General features: G+C 42.3%; 1 protein-coding gene across 22 annotated transcripts in view; it reads right to left on the bottom strand.

Annotated features, from left to right (window-relative positions):
• Window positions 1-20,171, bottom strand: part of ATP2B2 (ATPase plasma membrane Ca2+ transporting 2) — a 375,734-nt gene that overhangs the window by 34,933 nt on the left and 320,630 nt on the right. For all 22 annotated transcript variants that reach the window (XM_056501190.1, XM_056501182.1, XM_056501187.1 and 19 more), the window contains 6 exons: window positions 17,896-18,137; window positions 16,755-16,989; window positions 10,922-11,101; window positions 9,898-9,985; window positions 3,602-3,708; window positions 2,822-3,013 (listed from right to left, as the gene is read on the bottom strand). In XM_056501190.1, coding sequence (XP_056357165.1) covers window positions 2,822-3,013; window positions 3,602-3,708; window positions 9,898-9,985; window positions 10,922-11,101; window positions 16,755-16,989; window positions 17,896-18,137 — 1,044 coding nt within the window. The remainder of the gene's footprint in view (window positions 1-2,821; window positions 3,014-3,601; window positions 3,709-9,897; window positions 9,986-10,921; window positions 11,102-16,754; window positions 16,990-17,895; window positions 18,138-20,171) is intronic.

Here is a 20,171-nt window from a genome sequence, read left to right as displayed (position 1 = left end):
CCTGACCCTTGGAATGCTCAGGAGAATTTCCAAAGGTTTTGATGTCATGATACCTTTATTTTTTTTTGTATTTTTTTATGTATTCTGAGTGTCCTTAGCATGCATACCTGTAATTCCTTAAGTCTCATAATTTAAGATAATGCTGATATTCTGTTAAGCCAGAAAACCAAACATCCTAAAGGCCTTGCAGTTACAGGCCAGAAAGCCTTTTACACTATCTTGAAAAACCAAGGTTCCCCCCTAAAATACATCCTATAAACTTAGACTAAACCCATCCAGGAAAAAAAAATATTTCAAGATAAAAAGATACCACACTATTCATTCCAGCTTCTCACTGGGGCATCTTTGTTCAACATGCTAATTTGCAAGGTGCATAAAATTGCATACGTGATCTATCATGTGTGTGCATTTCAGTGAGCTCCACCTTGGTGAAGAGTTACACCATAAAAAAACCTTATTAATTAAATACCTTAACTGTGTCTAGCTCTTAATTTTAGGAGCAAGGAAGTGTTGTAGTTATGTCGAGATGGACACAGCCAGCAGCCTCCTTCTCCTCCTCCAACAAATCTGGGTCTCAAACTCCAACTAAAATGCCAATTTTAGTGACCAGCTAACCCACTCCTGATACAGAGGATTGGGCAGACACAGATTTTTCCACTCCTTGCAAATCAGGACAGCTGCAAGGCGTTGGGAAAGATTCCCTCCTGCACTCCCCGTTCAGCCTGGCTGCCCACAAGGAACAGGCATCGGTTTACTTGGTGTGTGCCAAGCAGGAGTCAAATCCAAGGCACCAGCCACGGGGAGTGATTGGATTGCAGCGAGATTTCAGCAGGATCCCAGCAGGATTTCCACAAGATCCCAGCAGGATCCCAACAAAATTTCAGCAGGATCCTGGCAGGATTTTGACAGGATCCCAGCAGGATATCAAGAGGATCCTGGCAGGATCCCAGCAAGATTTCAGCAGGATCCTGGCAGGATTTCCAGAGGATCCTGGTAGGATCTGAACAAGATTTCAGCAGGATCCTGGCAGGATTTCAGCAGGATCCCAGCAGGATTTCAGCAGGATCCTAGCAGGATTTCAAGAAGATCCTGGCAGGATCCCAGCAGGATTTCAGCAGGATCCTGGCAGGATTTTGACAGGATCCCAGCAAGATTTCAGCAGGATCCTGGCAGGATTTCAGCAGGATCCCAGCAGTATTTCAGTAGGATTCCGGCAGGATCCTGTCAGGATTTCCCCAGGATCCCAGCAGGATTTCAGTAGGATTCTGGCAGGATCCTGGCAGGATTTCAGCAGGATCCCAGCAGAATTTCAGTAGGATTCTGGCAGGATCCTGACAGGATTTCAGCAGGATCCTGGCAGGATTTCCCCAGGATCTCAGCAGGATTTCAGAAGGATTTTGGCAAGATCCTGGCAGGATTTCAGCAGGATTTTGGCAGGATCCTGGCAGGATTTCCCCAGGATCCCAGCAGGATCCTGGCAGGATTTCAGCAGGATCCTGGCAGGATTTCCCCAGGATCCCAGCAGGATTTCAGTAGGATTCAGGCAGGATCCTGGCAGGATTTCCCCAGGATCCCAGCAGGATTTTAGTAGGATTTTGGCAGGATCCTGGCAGGATTTCCCCAGGATCCCAGCAGGATCCCAGCAAGATTTCAGCAGGATTCTGGCAGGATTTCAACAGGATCCAGCAGGATTTCAGTAGGATTTGGGCAGGATCCTGACAGGATTTCAGCAGGATCCTGGCAGGATTTCCCCAGGATCTCAGCAGGATTTCAGAAGGATTTTGGCAAGATCCTGGCAGGATTTCAGCAGGATTTTGGCAGGGTCCTGGCAGGATTACAGCAGGATTTTGGCAGGATCCTGGCAGGATTTCCCCAGGATCCCAGCAGGATTTCAGTAAGATTTTGGCAGGATCCTGGCAGGGTTTCCCCAGGATCTCATCAGGATTTCAGTAGGATTTGGGCAGGATCCTGACAGGATTTCCCCAGGATCCTGGCAGGATTTCCCCAGGATCTCATCAGGATTTCAGAAGGATTTTGGCAAGATCCTGGCAGGATTTAAGCAGGATTTTGGCCAGATCCTGGCAGGATTTCAGCAGGATTTTGGCAGGCTCCTGGCAGGATTTCCCCAGGATCCTGGCAGGATTTCCCCAGGATCCCAGCAGGATCCTGGCAGGATTTCCCCAGGATCCCAGCAGGATTTCAGTAGGATTTTGGCAGGATCCTGGCAGGATTTCCCCAGGATCCCAGCAGGATTTTAGTAGGATTTTGGCAGGATCCTGGCAGGATTTCCCCAGGATCCCAGCAGGATTTTAGTAGGATTTTGGCAGGATCCTGGCAGGATTTCCCCAGGATCCCATCAGGATCCCAGCAAGATTTCAGCAGGATTCTGGCAGGATTTCAACAGGATCCAGCAGGATTTCAGTAGGATTTGGGCAGGATCCTGACAGGATTTCCCCAGGATCCTGGCAGGATTTCCCCAGGATCTCAGCAGGATTTCAGAAGGATTTTGGCAAGATCCTGGCAGGATTTCAGCAGGATTTTGGCAGGGTCCTGGCAGGATTACAGCAGGATTTTGGCAGGATCCTGGCAGGATTTCCCCAGGATCCTGGCAGGATTTCCCCAGGATCCCAGCAGGATTTCAGTAGGATTTCAGCAGGATCCTGGCAGGATTTCAGCAGGATCCCAGCAGGATTTCAGTAGGATTTTGGCAGGATCCTGGCAGAATTTCAGCAGGATTTTGGCAAGCTCCTGGCAGGATCTCCCCATGATCCCAGCAGGATCCTGGCAGGATTTGGGCAGGATCCCAGCAGGAGCTGCTCACCTGGGTGATGCAGGCGCCGGTGAAGGCCACGATGACGGCCACGATGTTGACGGTGAGCTGGAACTGCAGGAACTTGGAGATGCTGTCGTAGACGTTGCGGCCCCACATGACGGCCTTGACGATGCTGCTGAAGTTGTCGTCGGTCAGGATGATGTCCGAGGCCTCCTTGGCCACGTCCGTGCCAGCAATGCCCTGGGAAAGGGGTTGGGAATGAGATCCCAGCACAAACCTTCACAGTCAAAGCCCACAGCTTTTTGTATTTCCTGGAATTTTGCTAATTTGACCTGGTTTTGGATTGAATTAGGCAGAAAAGGGAATTGATACAGAGCAGGGGAATTCATGTGGTGATGGCTTTGAGTGTTTTATCAGCTTAAAGACTGATCATCTGAGTTATTTTTGTCATTGATGATGTTTTTTTATTATCCATGAACACAATTGGTAACAAAAATGTGCCTTTATATATGGTCAGAGTACACACAGAAGACTTTCCAATTAGTGGTGGATTTTACCACAGCAAAAGGCAACTCCAGTGTTGTGAAGAAAAAGTTCATTTTTCTGTATGGGCACAGGATTCTGCATAACTAATTAGACAAAATCCTGAAGAAATATCAAAACAAGCAATGCCAGTGAATCCAAGTGAATGAAAGGATTCTGAGCCAACATAACTCATTCCCACCAATACATTCCTGCACTGACAAGTAATAACTAAGCAACTTCACATTTAATGAATGGAAAAGCCCTTACAGCAAATTCATAATGGCACAAACATCAAGATTATACCATTGCAAAGCCAACATCAGCTTTTTTAAGTGCTGGTCCATCGTTGGTTCCATCCCCAGTCACAGCTACCACCTGCCTCTGCTCCACCTGTGTGCTGTCAATAATACCTGCAAAAAATGTAAAGATGGGCGTGTGTTTACAGACATTTATGGGCAATAATTAGCAAGATAAAATATCCTTGTGAAAAAGCAGGGTGTGTGTAATACAGATTGGGTTTACAGAGATTAAAAAGGCAGATCTTTAAGGAAGATAATGATGAAAGCTGTGGCATCACCAGCACCCACTACTGAACATCATCATTAGAATTTATATGGAAAGTTCTGATCCTGCATCATCAACACATCAGCAAAGCCTGCACAGGCTTCAAAGGACATGAGAGCAGCTCATTATGTCCTTTGGGCAGATTCCTGCTATTTAAAGTTTTGTGTCACAGCCCAGCACTGATCAATTTTCAGGATTTCCCAAAAACTCAAGTTCATGTTTAGGACTCTCCTAAGCTGGGACCCAACTGTGATATCAGCTTTACTAAGAGACCTTCTTAACCTAAAGATAACAAAAGTCATTGATGGATTTTATTTAGCTGGAGAATTTTAGCAGCCATGTTCAATCCTGCCAAAAAAACGATTAAGGAGATACAAACTAATTCTTTGAATTCTGGAACCAAGCTTTTTAATAAATAGATATGATAAAATAATTTCTAGTTTCACTTTGAGATCATTTGAGAGAAGTAAAAAAGACTTTTCACTTGGTGAATCAAGTTTTCCACACAACGAGGCTGCAGGGAATTATTTTCAACTGATGCAGATAGGGAAAATCAGGAAAATAATGAAGAATTTTTCAGAGGCAGCCCAGGTTTTCATAGGACGAAGATAATTCACCACTCATGTTTCTATTTCCATTTCCTTTGAGTATGAGTCCAGAACAGGATTGTTTGTAGGGTACAAGAACACCTTCCCATATTGATAACTTAGGGGAGGAAAATGACAGAATTCCTTTTGCTAGCACATTTTGCACAAAGTCGTTACCTCCAAAAACAATTATCCAAACCTACCCAGTGAGAAAAGCTTTCACTCTGCTCCGAAAAAACCCATCCCTCCCATATCAGATAACCAAGGAGAAATAGGAAATTGCAGATTACAGAGCAATAGCTGCCTCTTGGCAAGGTTCAGGCTTATCAGGCACCAGAAGATTGCAGTGCCCTGTGCAAGCAGTTAGTGCCCTGTATTTCTCAGACTTATGAAAATGAGGAAAAAAAGCCTTATTCACTTTCCACTGGTAGGATGATCTCAGAAAAATGGCAATTACCCTGATAAGATCTTACAATTAGAGCTTTCAGTTTGTTGAGGATTTGCCTTTGGAATTACTAAATAAACAGGAGCATCATCTGTCACTCTTGTTAAAAGCTTTTACTTGGTCTTGTTATTAACACATCCTTTGATGTTAAATTAATAGTTTAAGCTTCTGGAAAAAAAAAAAAAAAAAAAAAAAAAAAAAGTCATTAAAATCTCTGGCTCATTAAGGTGTTAACTGCCCCAAAGAAGTCAATAGTATCTGCTCACAACTGGGTTCCAAGTGGGAGCAAAACCCAAATCAAGTTGAAGAGGCTGAAACAAATGATCTCCTGCTGGAGATGAATGGATATAAGCAGTGACTGTGTTGATGACTGTGCCACCAACTGCCCTCAAGGTTTAGGAGACACTTTTATCCCAAAAAACCACCAAACTGTGCAGCCAGGATGAGCCAGCAGTGCCCAGAGCACAGACCTGAATGCAGCCATGGAAAACCAGACATAAAATGTCTCAGGTACCATCAGACCTCCCTGCAGGGCCCACTGGGAGTGCCACAGGAAATAAGTGGAATTCTGAGGATGGATTGCAGTGCACCCATGGAAGAGAGAAGAACTTTCAAAACTCCTGTCTGTACATCAAATTTCTACACGGAGCAGCAGCAATTATTTGGGATTCAGAAGATTTATCACAGCTCTACTGACACTCCCTGATTTCTGCCTTCTCTTTTTAATCTGTTCCTCCTCCTGGTTCCTCACACTGCTGAATGTTTGCCTTCTTTCCAGCACGTGCCTCCTTCCAAACACATTCAGGTTTTAATATTCTGTTAATGGCTGTGATAAGGTTTTTTCTTCAGTACTGAGAAATGTGCACAGACAAAATTCAGAGAAGAAGGATGCCCAGGAAGGGCTCTCCCCCTGCAGTCCTGAGCTGTGGGGATCAGCCTCTGGTGGGATCAGGGGAGGTGTGGCTGGGGGCATGAGCTGACACGAGAACATTCCCTGGCCTTTGCACTCAGTCCAAGTGGCTGGAAAGAAGCTCCAGGGTTAATTAATCATCTCTATCAACCAGGACATTTCTTCCACTATACAGCTTTGCTCTACTTGAACACTTGCATGTAGAATTCTAGTAAAAACAGGTTTTCACAGGGAATTCTTCTACTCTCAGCAAAGCTTCCTGCCAAAACAGCCCTTGCTCTTTCACTGGCTCTTCCCTCATGGTGAGCTGGTTGGCCATGACTTTCTTCTGCCAGAAAGAATTTCATTCCACAGCCCTGGCAGCACACCTAGAGCAGAACATGACTGTGCTTCACATAGGGATCCCTCTGATGGGGCAGGAATTTGGGCAGGAATTTCTCGTGCAGCTTGCATAAGACACAAGTTTCTCAGAGCAAGCAGCTTGTGTCAGATGAGGGCAAAGATCAGATTTAAAACAGCCATGCAGAGCTGTCAAGAAGGGTTCTAAATGCATCAGCCTGCTAATAAAAGTGCAAAATACCAGACACAAAACTGAAATATATCCTACATCTCCCACCTTCTTCCTGTTTAACACTAAGCAAGCATTAAATCAAATCTACTCAGGATAAAAACTTAGGGAATATCAACCAACAATGTCTCTTCTGCACCCATGGCTCAGCTCAAACCCACCCCAGCCAGCCCCAAGTTCTCCCTTTGTCACACACAAATGCTGCTCTAGTTAAACAATCCTCAGAGTTGCATCAGTAAGAAGCTCCTGGGAGGAAAAAAAAAAAATAAATCCCGGTTTAGAGATTTCTTTCTGTCTCAACTGCTTAAAACAGGCAGGAAAATGCAGCCCCAGCTGAGGATTTCAGAGCTGAAGCCCAGTTCAGGGTTGGAGAGGCAGGGAAGCTGATCCTCCACACAGATTTGTGTTTCTCTGACAAGCTAAACATAGGTACAGCCATGTATTTTCATAAACACATCTTCTTCAAGTTAGTTTTTTAATTCTGGAAGCTCCCTCTTAATGTAACAAGAATTTGCAAAGTCTGAATGAGAAAGCTCAAATTTATTTCAGTCATATCTTGGGTACCTGCCTGGATAGAAATTAAAGGGTTAATATAAAAATGTTCTATTTGACATTTCAGACAGCACTGGGAATTAAGTGAAATTCCTCCCCAAAGTTCAGGGTATCAATTAATACAATTTTCTGTATTTTTATTATTCTACCCATCTTGTGGCTTTCCACATTAATGAGGTTATGAATATACTACCATGCCATGCAATAACAGTTGAAATATTTTAGTAATTAAGGGTAATTATTAAAAATCTTTTCTTCCTTAGGTTCCCTTTCTGTTTGATAACAAATTAGCCCTACAAGAGAGTAGTTGTTTTTAATATCCCCCCCCCAAAAAAAAAAATCCAGTCTAATTTAAATATACTGGAAGGAACCACTTCTTTAATAGGTAAACTGAGTATTTGATCTCTTCTGTACCTTCTGATGATATTTCCCATCAGTGTTAAACAGTTGTTTCCCAGTGTTTTTAAAAGATAAAGTGACAATTTTGATTTATTTCAGCAATAGCACTGTAGCCTCACATCAGTATAAATGATACGTGGTTTTACTTGTTATATCTTGAAATAGAGTTAAAAATATGCAATGATACCAAGTGTCATAAAACCCACCCCAGGTTGTATTTCAGTGGGACTGAGATTTGGTTTCACTGGAGCAGTTTGTGATGATAAACCACTCTGATGGGTGTTTTTCCAATCTACCTCTACTTCAAAGCCATAAATATTTGACTGCAAGTGTCTGCCCAGGCTGAAATGCTGAACCATGCCTTTTTCTGGTCCCTGAGCAGCAGTAAAACCAAAAGTGAAAAATAAAAATGATCCTTTGGCTGGGTGGGATTGTGCTATGTTAGAGAGAAAAAAAAAAGATTCCCTCCAGCAGCTGTATGTCATTAAAAATTAAATATAAAAAAAAGTTTATTTTCTGATGTGTGTTTTTAGCCTAGAGCAGATAGAATACATCAAAGGGGAGAAAATCCTCTCAATCCCTCAAGTGTCTGAGAAAAACATAACATTTTAACAAGAGGCCCAAAACTAGTGAACATTTAAATAGTTTCTCGTAACTTTTAATGGCCCTTGGAGTATTACCAGCCAAAAAATTCCATCATGATTTCCACAGATTTGTTCTTGAACTTTGTTAAGACACTTAATTGCTCTCTTGACCTTGTCACATTTTTAAAACATTAATTTTGGTACTTGCATGTGACATTCAGTAGGAGCAAATATCTTCTGGGCTGTCAAAGTGCATGTGCTACAAACCATCAACAATTTGTTGTTCCTTTTTTCTCCAGCTCTCTATTGATTTCAATTTCCCTGGCAAACGTTTCCTTCTCCTCTTGAGGGAAAAATCCTGAATGATTCAGACAAGCACTCCCAGGGGACTTGGTTAATCCACCTAATGAAACACAAATTGTTGTGTTTCTGAAACAAATCAGCTGTTGGGCTGAGCAAGGGCTGGGGCACAGGATTTGAGATGCCCTGACTTCAGCTGGCCTTGTGCAGGTCTAACACTGACCCATGGAGATAAAAACACTCTCCAAACCTTTCCAATCCTGAACAAAACCCATCTGGAAAATTGTTTTGGAGCACACCTTCCCCCAGAAATGTATATTATTTATTAATTACACATAGGTGCTGCCATACTAATAATCTGTGCACATTATAAGATAGAAATACAAAAGGGTGGGATGAGATGATACATTCTGTCTCCAGCTGCCCCATCCAGCACCATGCCAGAGTTCCTTGGAATGATTTGTGTTTCCACCTGGTCTCAGGACCAAAGGACCCAATGTATCCAATCTTCAAATTCACAATGGAAATTCTGCTCTAAAGTCATACAGGCATTTTAAAAAATTGCATGATGCTCAAAAACCTTTGTAATCAGTCAAGTATGGAATCACAGAAACTGAGCCTAAAGGGTTTCCTCCCTAAATGTGGATTACTATTGGAGTAGCCAACCAGCCAAACAGGTAAGTGATCAGCTTTACCTGAGCCTGAACTTTGGCTGCTCCAAGAATTGCTAAAAGGGGCTCTCCAGACTTTCCAGGGCCTTAGCAAAATATTTCAGCTCTTTCTTCATCAGGAAGCCAGGATACAGCACTCTGCTGATGGGGCTTCCACCTGAGCATGGCCAAAAATGAGGTTATTCCAGCTCAGAAACTGCCTGATTTCATCAGCCAGTAAGTGTGAGCCTCCAAGTCAACTGGGTAAGATGTCAAGTCATCAAAAGAAAAAAGAAAACTGCAAACCAATCCCTCTTTGCTGGGAGCATCCCATCTGCAGACAGCGTGGAGAGAGAATGGAGTTTGTATGGTGCAGTTCCTATAGAACAGGTTCTAAAAATACAGGAATCTAAAGGAAGCCAATGCAAATCACTCAATTAGATGAGCCTACAGGAAAAATGGAATTGGCTGAAAATCCCCATCTCCACTGGGCAGCTCCCAGTTCCACCATCCCAATAACTGCTGCTGTGACAGGAAAAGGTTTTTTTCTTTTGGAATACTCTTTAAGATAATTGTAGGAGAAAAGATGCACTGAAGTGAGTGGATTCACTCTGAATGAGATTGCTCTTGTTTCCTTCATAAATCAGTGCAGGCAAAGATAAAAAAAATCTATGTCCCTTCTTGTTTATATCTCTTTTTCCAGCAGTATTTTCTTTCTGCTCAGCAAATGCACATTTTCCCTTCCCAGCTCCAGCCTCATTCCAACTAGAAATCACAATGCAAATATGAGATTGCCTAAATCCACTTGCCAGGCATCTTATTGGTATTTCTCTTACTCCTGCCAAGGAGTTTCCTATTATTTTCCATGTCAAGGCTGAGGTAGAACAGACACAAGAGTGCAAGAAAACTGCCTTGTGTTGTGGGGATGTGCAGTTCAGGTGGCAGCTCAGGTGGATTTGTAACAGTGAAATCAAAGCAGATGATGTGCTCCAGCACCTTTATCACTGATTTCCACCCCCAGAGAAGCAGTTTGCACCCACCTTTCACCAAAGTGTGTTTGTCCGTGGGGGAAGAGCGAGCAAGCACCCGGAGCTTTGGCCAGATTTTGTCAATGCGCTCCTGCTCAATCTGCAGGGGGGGGAGCACAAAAAAAGAACCCAAACAGTAAAACCACCGGCCTGTGATGAGCAGAATTGATTTTACTGTGTCAGGAAATAAGCACAGAAAAATTCCAGCCATTGATGCTGCAAGTGAAGACAAGACCAGCACTAACAGGGCTCAGCTGCTGGCTAACACAGGTAAATTTTTCCACAATGCCCAACCAGCCTTTCTTATCATCTTTATGGATAGCTCCACCCAGAATCATCACCCTAGGTAAAGGATAGTGGAGTTTCTCAAAGCTGATCACACCTGTTTACAAGTTTGTGGTTTTACTCCACATGAGAACCCAAATCCTTTATTTAGCACCAGTAATTGCAATATTTCTTGTGTAGCAACAGGAACAAAGCCAAACCTGTTGCATTTATTAACATTCCCAGGATTCCACACATGAATGCAGGGAGACAAAGACTGTGTCCACTCATTTATGATGGACTCAAGAGCCAGCACAGATTTTACTTTGCTAGAGCTGTGTGTGAGCTCCATCTTTGATAAGGAGTTAAAAACCCTCCAAGGGATAGATTTTTTTTCTTTTTATGCAAATCATTGCTGTGAGTACATTAGAAAAAGTGGAGTAAATTAAAGAAATGAGTGGAGCTGGTTCTCACAATAGATTGCATTTTCAGGAGCAAAATCGCTGTTGAGTTCCTTCTCCTCCTTGCCATCAACCCGCTTTAACGGGCTTAGTTTTGGTTTCTTGTGGAGTAGTGCAGTGGCTCTAAAAACAGCAGAATTAGGCCAGCACTGAACTGATCCTGGAAGGACAAAGAGTGGAATTTCACTGCTGTTCGAACTGCAGAAACTCAGTGGGAGAAAGAAGAAGGAACTTTCCCAAGCAGCGTTTGCCGCTCTGCGGCCCGCAGCGGTGCGGGAGAGCGCTCGGTGCTCCCCGCGGGTTTCACTCACCTCTCCCTTCTCGTTTCGGATCCTCCTGTTGAACTCCTTGCCCTCGAGGCACAGGAAGTCCTCTCCCGGGTGGATGATGCCGCACTTGATGGCGATGGCGCGCGCCGTGTTGATGTTGTCCCCGGTGACCATGCGCACGGTGATCCCGGCTCGCTGGCACTTCCGGATGGCTTCTGGCACCTGCAGGGCAGGCCCTGCTGCTTTAGCTTTTGTTTTTATCTGATCTCGTTCTGAAAATCCCCTGCTACATCCTACATGCAGAACTCTAACTCCATACAAAGCATTAGTTACTTCGCATTTTGTTCAGACAAAACAATTCCTCTCTAGGCCTCTAGTTTAGGCCTCTAATCTAGGCCTCTAATCAAGGACACCTCGCTGCCTCAGGCCTCAAAAACTACAAACAAAAGTGAATTTGGGGGGCAGCAAACTGGGGGTAAATGGCTTAATTTCCTGCAGCTGTAATTGGAGGATTAACCCCTGATATGTGAATGGACCAAACTGATAATTGTGTGAAAAACTCGTGGCCATTGTGCCCCTTGTGTGCAGCTCTGGGAGGCTCTGACTGCCCAAGCTGTGCCTGTGGAAGGCCTCCAGTAAATCCTCACTTTATTCCCTTGATTTTGTCTGGCTTCTGTTTTTAGGGAGCCACTCCAAGCATCACAGAAGCAAGGCAAGGGCAAAGAGAACTCCTGGATCAGAGATAAAACACAAGGCAGGTGTTCCCATCCAGAAAAGTCCCAGGCTAAGAAGTGCCTGGAGCAGAAAGAGGAATCAGACATGTTTTATCATTACTTGACTGCTGGGGAGTTGGGTAACTCCACAGGCAAGGCAAATCTTGTATCAAGAAGCACCAAAAATATCGATTAGGTCAAAAATTTCTTTTTTGAATCTTGAAAGGATTCAATTATCTTTTAGTTCCAAAACTTTTCTCCTGGCTTGAATAAAAATGAGTGCTCTGCAGCTTTATTGGCCTTTAGCAAACTTGAGCATAACTACTCAACACGTGTAAATATGAATGGAGAATACAAACATTTTGTGCAGAAAGTGATTTTTCTTCAAATCCAAACTTTCCTTTCAACAAGACTTTAAAAGTTATTGTGATTTAGCACTACTTAGATCATGCTTTTCAACAGGTGGAATTCCTAAATGCAGGAGTTTAAAATTAGTATTTTAAAGGTTTCAAAATCATAAAAATGAAACCTGACTTTATGCCTTTTCTCTTATGCATGAGATAAACTTCTGCTTCACAGGAAATGTATCAGGGAGAGAGAATTCAGGGTGCAACAGGGGCTGTGAGATTCATGTAGGGGCTCCATTCTGACTTGGCATCATATATATCTTATTAAAAAAAATCTAAGAAATATTTCAGGAATTAAAAGATTGATTCCTAATAAAGTTGTTTTAATAAAATTACTTCTCTAAATGAAGGCTGTAAAAAGGTTCCATGTCTATAGTTCAATTTCAGAGGGGAAAAAATTCCCTTAAATTACATCTTAATTAATGATAATTTCTAAGTAAATACTGCTAAACAATTAATTCAGTCTCATCATGTTTTTGCATTATTTTGTGCTATTGTTATGAAAGCATTATTTCTTCAAGAGAAAAATAACAATATTATTTGAAGTGGGAGAATAAGGAATGTATTCAACATATCCAGAACTGGATGTTGTTCTCCATCACAGCACCACTTCTCTAAATTTCATTTTTACCCACAAGAGTCTAGAGCACCCCAGGATTCATCATGAAGGCTGAAGCCCTTCACAGAGCTACAGGGAAGTGAACTGCCCTACTCTGAAGATGGCAATGCACAATTCTTTAAAAAAATACTTTCAAAACTCACAACTATTTAAGAAAAGGGATCAAAATGGATATTACTGTCTGTATTCAGCGCACCTTGCTGATCACAGCACAGATACAAATGTGTTGTGGAACTCAATGCCAATTTGAGTGGATTCATCTCATCCATTAGTGCAGAAAATATTGAGAAAAGGAGACACAATCTCCAACATTATAGATATTCTTCCATAGCCCCAAGTAGGGGACATTGCTGAGGGCATTAATGATTTCCCCTGAGCCAGTATGGCAGATCTTGGGCTTTGAGGGATTTCCTGGGGTCAGGAAGGCTCTGGGTCTGCAGTGAAACCCCTAAACCCCTACCCCACACCACAGATAATGGCTCCCCAACCTGGAGTAATTTCACAGCATGTTTGTGAATATTTATTAAAGGCAGTTTGTGGAGTTCCTTTTTTCCAAAATGCCTCCCTAAACCAATGTCTCAGTGAGGACCATCACTTTCCCCAGGATTCCCAGGAAATTCCCTCCACCCTTAGAGTGTGTCCACAGGACATGCTGCTTGCAGGACTCTGTCACCACAGATCACGAAATCAAGGGCAGAATTCAGGGACTTGTCTTCCCATTTCCTCACCTCTGACTGTGAATATTTTCTCCACAAATTGTACACCTTGGAAAAATTATTTAGACCTGAAGGCTTTTACTGATGTGAAATAGGTTTCTCTAGGGGAATGTGATCAGGTTAAGTCTATTCCTTAAGCAAATGACCCTGATCTCCCCAGTTTCCACATTAACAATCCTGCCTAAATCCCATTTGTCAATTGGAAATGCTTTTGGTACCCACTGGAGCTGTGGTGACCCTCGTGCATAGGACAGGACAGATATAGATGGAAATCTGGAAAACCAGCCCAGTGGATGGACCATGAAGGAGAAAAATAAATTACAGTGCAAGCTGCAAAGAAGGGTTATTCCCATGAAGTGTCATCCTATTAAACAAGGTCAGGGGAGGACAGCCCCAGTTGCAAACACGTCTCAAATTCACATCTAACTGCAGAAATCATTCTGTTTTCCTCTCCTGTCATTTTCTGGACAGCTGGTGGGTGGTATCTGATTTAATAGTGTGTACAGTAATTACAGTTAAAATATTGTTCATATTTTTTTTCATTGCTGTAAGGGAGAAAGAGTGTTGGCAGACTGAGTGGGCAGAGGAAGCAGATATTTTCCATCAGTTTTGCAGAGCTTACGTACACATTTCACAATCTTTTGGGTCATTTTCCCCTCTGCAAAGCAAAACTTCCAGTGCAAGCACTCATGCACAAAGTATCCAGTGCAGGAATATCTTTCCCAATCAGGTGACAAATAAACAGGAGATATTTGGAAAGGATTTGTGTTCATCTCCCAGAAATAACAGACTGGAGGCGTTTTTTGGCAAATCAGTGTGAGCCAGTTCAGGCTCATTAAAATCAAGCCAGAAAGAGTGTCAGGATCAACAGAGAATCTCTGCAGGAGAAGGGCATCACTCTGCTTGCTCTCTTCCTGTGTATTTATCAAAGAAAAATAAAAAAAGCACACCCACAAAATATAAATATCAAGCAAGGAGTTCAGTGCCTGCTAAACCCAGCAGCAGCTGGTGACTGAGCTGGTGTCTGAATTAACCTGGGAATATGGAAAAGCCATGGGTGGTGGGCATTCCAGAGAAAACTGGACAGTTGTTGGACATCAGTGCTAAAGAACTCGTTCCAACTGGGGTTTTTTAGTGTATGGAGGACAGGTGAGTGCCAGAAAGCTCCCTGAGTATCCCAAGAATATCCCTGGAAGCAGGAGAGAGGAGGGACTCCTCCAAAGCTGGCATTCCCATGTGGAATCACTCCTTGGATGGACAGGAGCTCCCTGCCCAGCATCCATGGGACAGCCCAACACCACCTCAAGGAAAAGGAGAATCCTGAGACTCCCCAGGAAACAGAGGAATGTACCTCAAGAGAAGCTGCCAGGATGGGGACATTTTTTAATTGGAATTACCTGATCTACCACCTCCATCTGAATAAATACTGACACCCATGAATACAGAGAATACTGATAAAACAGCACTTTTAGTAAGAATTCCAGATTTTTGTATTCTTGGTTTTTTTCCCCATACAGAAAGCTCTTTGAAAATGCATAAACTCCAGTGGGGAGTCAATTTAATGAGCAGATTCCATTTTGGCAAAATATTGCCTATAACTGCTCAACATCTTGCTATTTGCATCAGCAATGGGGAATTCACATATGCACATTATGATACTCCAACCAAGTCAGATATTCCAAACCTAGAGAGTTTTCTGAACTTTATGTTTTTCTCCTGGCTCAGGGTTTATTGGTTCATTTCTTTCCCCCATGGTACTGCTTCTTATAATGTGCAGAGCAGTAATAATTTAAAAATTGGTTTAAATATTTTCATGATGTTATTGCTACTCTGATACAGTCAAAAGGGACAAGGTGGAATAAAACAAAAAACTCAAATCCCAAATGTCCAAAATTTGCTAAATCCTGAAATTACAAATATTTTATTGTGTGTCTTGCACTAAAGTGGAAATGTTCCTGCATGTTCTGGTGTTAACCTACAAGAAATTCAATAAAATATTTAAATGTTTATTTAGAAATAAGATGTTTTCCTCCCTTCATCTCTTTGATTCTTTACACAGAGGTCAGATTTGCCCTTTATTTTTAGCAGAATTATTCACTTTTACCTCAAGCTCCCAAAAAAAATTCCCTGCAAGATAAGAGCAGTTTTCTTACAAAACATCCTCCTAATAATCACATGAAAGGAGAGTTTGCAGCTATTTTCCATAATAACAGCAAATCCCACTGCTCCCCAATCCCTCAGTCTGCCACACCACATGGAACCTGACTTAAAGCTGTTTTTTAACGTGGATCATGATTTCATTTAGGAGAGGATTGATTCACAGTTCCAGTGGCCACCAACAAATTATTTCTGAAAATATCTATATTTTCTGCAAAATATTTTCTGCAAAGTATTTTCTGCAAAATGTCCATACATGTGAGCTGGGGCATTAAAGGAGCACTGCAGACACAACTTTTAAAGGACATTTTTCAACATTTTGAAAGCTTTGCAATGTCAGGCATGGGGACAGATGGATTAGCAGCAAGAGACCATCTGATGGCAGATAAAGTGGATGCTGTTTATCTGCTCTTTGTGGAGATAAGGAGTTTATCATCCAGTTGTCACCTAAGCAAGATTTACTTTATATTTTAACCTTCATATTGAGAGAAAAAAAAAACAATAAAATCCATTCTGAGGAAAGGCACAGTTGTGCAGTTGAGGTTGTGTCATGTTAGTTCCAAAGTTACTGTCACCATTTCCAAACTTTTATTAATAACTCTCCATTAATTATCAAGCACCAAATAGAGAGATCAGAATTCTCTAACTCGACCCTTTTTATTCTTGTAGGAATATAATTTACAAGTGTAGAAGCAGGGATGTTCTTCCATGTGCACACCTACTACTGATTTACTTGGGTGAGTTGAGCTGAAATTTTACATGTTTGTACAATACATGTAAATGTGATATCCATGACAACTGCAGCCTCTCCTTGTTCAAATACAACATTAAAAACAAGTTTTCCTGAGTAGTCATCACGTGCAGTCTTAAGAAAAGTGACAACTATTACAATAAGTGGCAAAACTCCAGTTTCTCTGGAACCTGCCATTATAATCACGACAGTTTTAATCACTGCACTTGTCTTCCCTACTTTCAGAGTTGCACATCACTTCACTGCTTAAAGGAAAATTCTTTAACGTGGGAGCATTACAAAACCTCTGCTGATCATGTCAGTCCTGCAGTGCAAGAAGCCCCATATTCCTTTACTTAAATATCAGTTGAATTTTATCACCTTAATTATTTGGCTTTTATCAAGTCAAACCCATTTCTAAAGCTGATTTTCACCTTCCTTGACAGAGATAATTTTTAAAAAGAGATAAAACTTGTAAGAAACCTATCATTCAGGTTACGTCCAGTTTTATATAAGATAAAAATGGGATGTACCTCTGGCCTTACTGGGTCCTCAATGCCAACGACACAGATGCAGGTCAGGTCGGATAAGATGTCGTTCTCGTTGTCCCAGTCGGGCTCGGGGCTGCTGGGGAAGTCTCTGAAAGCCACACAGATGGTTCTCAGCCCATCACAGGCCATGGGCTCAATCACCTTCTTCACCATCTCGTCCCTGTCGCGGGGCCGGAAGATGCGAGGTTCCCCAGCTGCGTTGAGGATCCTGGAACACCTGGTTTGGGCAAGGGAGAAGAATAAAAACTGAGCGTGGTGCATTAGGATTTTATCTTTCATATTTTTCCATTTATTTGCAATCCTGCAGTTCTTTAGTGTGTAACTCTGAACTCCACACCCAGTGCCAGCTGCTGCTTTCCCATTCTGCTCAGACACAACAATTCCTCTCCAGCCTGGCAATCAAGGACACCTCACTGCCCCAGAGCCCAGAGATGGGAACAAAAGTGAATTGGGGGAGCAAACCTGGGGTGAATGACTTCATTACCTGGAGCTGGAATTGGGAGATTAACCAACAATATGCAAATGGACCAAACTTATCAAAGTAGAAAAACCCCATGATCCATCATCCATTTTGGGTGCAGCCCCTGGGGGGCTTTGTCTGCCCGAAATGTACCTGAAGGGCCTTCAATAACTAGAACTGCTTTTATTGCCTAAATTCTGTCCGGCTTCTGTCTTTAGGTATCCCAAAAAGGCATCAAGTGTTCATCATCTGCATGACTGCCAAAGTATTTCCTGTACAAGCTCACTTCAGTCAGGGCTTCCCTTTCCTGATGTCAGGTTTTAAGTTTCTGCTGTAAATTTCTACAAGATTCACTACCAAAATATCACTGCACAGACACCAAGAGCCCCTCATGCGTTATTTTCACAATAATCAGTGAGCTGACAACTTAGAGGGAAATTAAAAAGTGCTTATTTTCCAAATGAGCTGAACGTAACGAATCTGTTGGTAAATTACCAAAAGCAGACGTGATTCTTTGGTAAGAAAAAACCACCAATTTCCCAGAAGCGCTTCAAACAATTAAAAAACGAGTGCATCACATTTCTGGCACAGACAAAACTGCCAACCCCAGATTGGCAGGTTTTGTGTCAGGATTTCTGCCCTTTGGAGGAACGGTGCCCTTACTTCTTGAGGACGATCTCGGAGGCGCCCTTGCTGTACATGCGGAAGCTGCCGTCGGGCAGTTTGATCACCGTGCTCATGGACTTCCTGACCGAGTTGAAGGTGTAAACTTTGTAGAGCTTCTCCTCGGGGATGAGGCTCCGGACGGGCTCGTAATCCTGCTTCAGATCCAGGACAAAGCCCAGCAGGCCACACTCCGTCTTGTTGCCCACCTGGCGAGGCAGCCCGCCCTCTTTTTCTGGTGGCTGGAGAGAGGAAGAAAAATTGGAGGTGAATGTCTCTGATTTCTCTGACTTCGCAATTCCTGAGGTACAGGGTGAGGTTTGTTGCCTGGAACAGAGATCACACAGAGTTAAGGGAAATAAAATGGGTATTTATTGAAAGGCCTTTGTAGGCCGCACCCTGGAAGTACCAGTGCCACAGTGTGGCCCCAAGGTGGAAGTAAAAGAGAGCTTGGCCACATGATTTCACATCTTTATAGACTTCAGTCTATTTGCATACAATTAATAGTCTCAAACTGTAAGTGTCATCCTCCTCTTCTCCTGGCTGGCCCACCCTCCTCACATTGTTTATACTTAGGGCCTGGAGCCTGAAGGAACTGTCCCTGAATCCATAGCTGGAATCAGGCTATTTCCTCTTTATCACCCTAAAGCACAACAGAAAAGCACACCCAAGCAGAACAAAAAACTCAGAACTTCAGGCATCAGTTTAATATCTGAGCTCTGCAGCCACGAGTCTGGTTTTTAAAAGCAAGGTAAAAATTCCGTGGAGCTCCAGCAGACCTGAAGCATCTCACAAAAAGAAACATTTATTTACACAGTATTTGCCACATTTGGTTTCTTGCATTTATTTTTCCTTAAATTAGCCATTGGGAGCTTGTGATGGTTGGGCAATGCTTTAAAAAGGAAGTAACAATCCTTAGGCTGAAAACCAAGCAATTCTCACTTGTCTCAAACAGAGGATCTCCTTTCTTTCTTGCTTAGAATTGGTTTGCTGATTTTCACAGCTTAAAAAGTGAGTTAAGTAAGCTCTATCTATTTTTTTTTTCCCTGCCAGGCATTCTTTATGTAAAAATAAATCTCCATCCAACCATAACAACAAATCTCAGTGAAAAAAATCTATAAAATAATAGTTCTGGGTCTAAATGTACCCGTTCCTTGAATTACTTTAGTCTGCTGCTTCAGACAAATAAATTCTAAGTTTATTAGAGAAAATGGAAAAGTCTGAACACTGTGCAACTTCTACCAGTTTTCAGTCCTTCTGAAGGAGAGAGGGAAGGACAAGGAAGACTAAATTCCCTTTCAAAACAGAAATAAACACTTCATTCACAAACTTTCTTGAAAGTTTTGTACACCCCAAACAAAATATTCCTGTGCCGAGACTTCAAGTGGCCAATGTGTGAACGATAAACTATTGATAACTTTAGTTTTCTTATCTCAGAAGAATTAGGAAAGTGTTCCCTAGGCCAATGCTAAACTCCCCTTATGGGAATAAAAGCAGGAAATCATCTCACAGCTTTAATTTGCACTGAAAAAAGATTTTGATTTGGCTCAAGCCAAGACTCTAAGTCATCATTTTCAGTGGGAGTTAAACATTTGCCTCACATTCTGCAGGATTAGGACTGCAGGACTGTATTCAGAACCCACATTTAATTTCACTTTAAAATCCAGTTCACTTCAGAAATGGGATTCCTAATAGATGGGATTTCCTACATTGGCCCTCACTGGGATGAGGACACACAAAGGGAATGATTAAAGCTGCAAATCAGCCATCCTACTAGGTTTGAATTCTTGCAACAAGTATGGCCAAAGAAAGGGAAAAGGGGAACTTTTAAATAAGCATCAGTAATTAATTATCCCAGAAAATCACTGATTGCAGCTGGTTTAAAACATGAAGGTCAGATAGATGATAACAGACTGGTCTAGAACTGAAGTAAACAAATAAATATTAATTTTTCCAAAAGAATCATCTCCCTACCAGCAGGAAGATTGATATCTGGTGACATGCAGATTAATGTTTTTTGGTTTTGGTTTTTTTTTCAGAGAGAAGCAGCTATGATGAACAACACAGAATCAACCAAAAATCTCTGTCTGGAAGAGATTTATCCTTCCAAAAAGGACTGTAACATCTTTCTTTTATATGAACCATCATTTTTCCTGTCTAATATGGGTCACTCTGGTGTTGCTATGACATTTCAACATCACTCCAGGGTCCTTGTAAAACAATGACATTCAGAAAAAATGCCAGTGTGTTACATTAATTTTATTACCTGCTATAAC

Source organism: Oenanthe melanoleuca, chromosome 12 (assembly GCF_029582105.1).
Source record: "Oenanthe melanoleuca isolate GR-GAL-2019-014 chromosome 12, OMel1.0, whole genome shotgun sequence".
Taxonomy (NCBI): domain Eukaryota; kingdom Metazoa; phylum Chordata; class Aves; order Passeriformes; family Muscicapidae; genus Oenanthe; species Oenanthe melanoleuca.
This window is presented reverse-complemented; position numbering and strand designations above follow the sequence as displayed.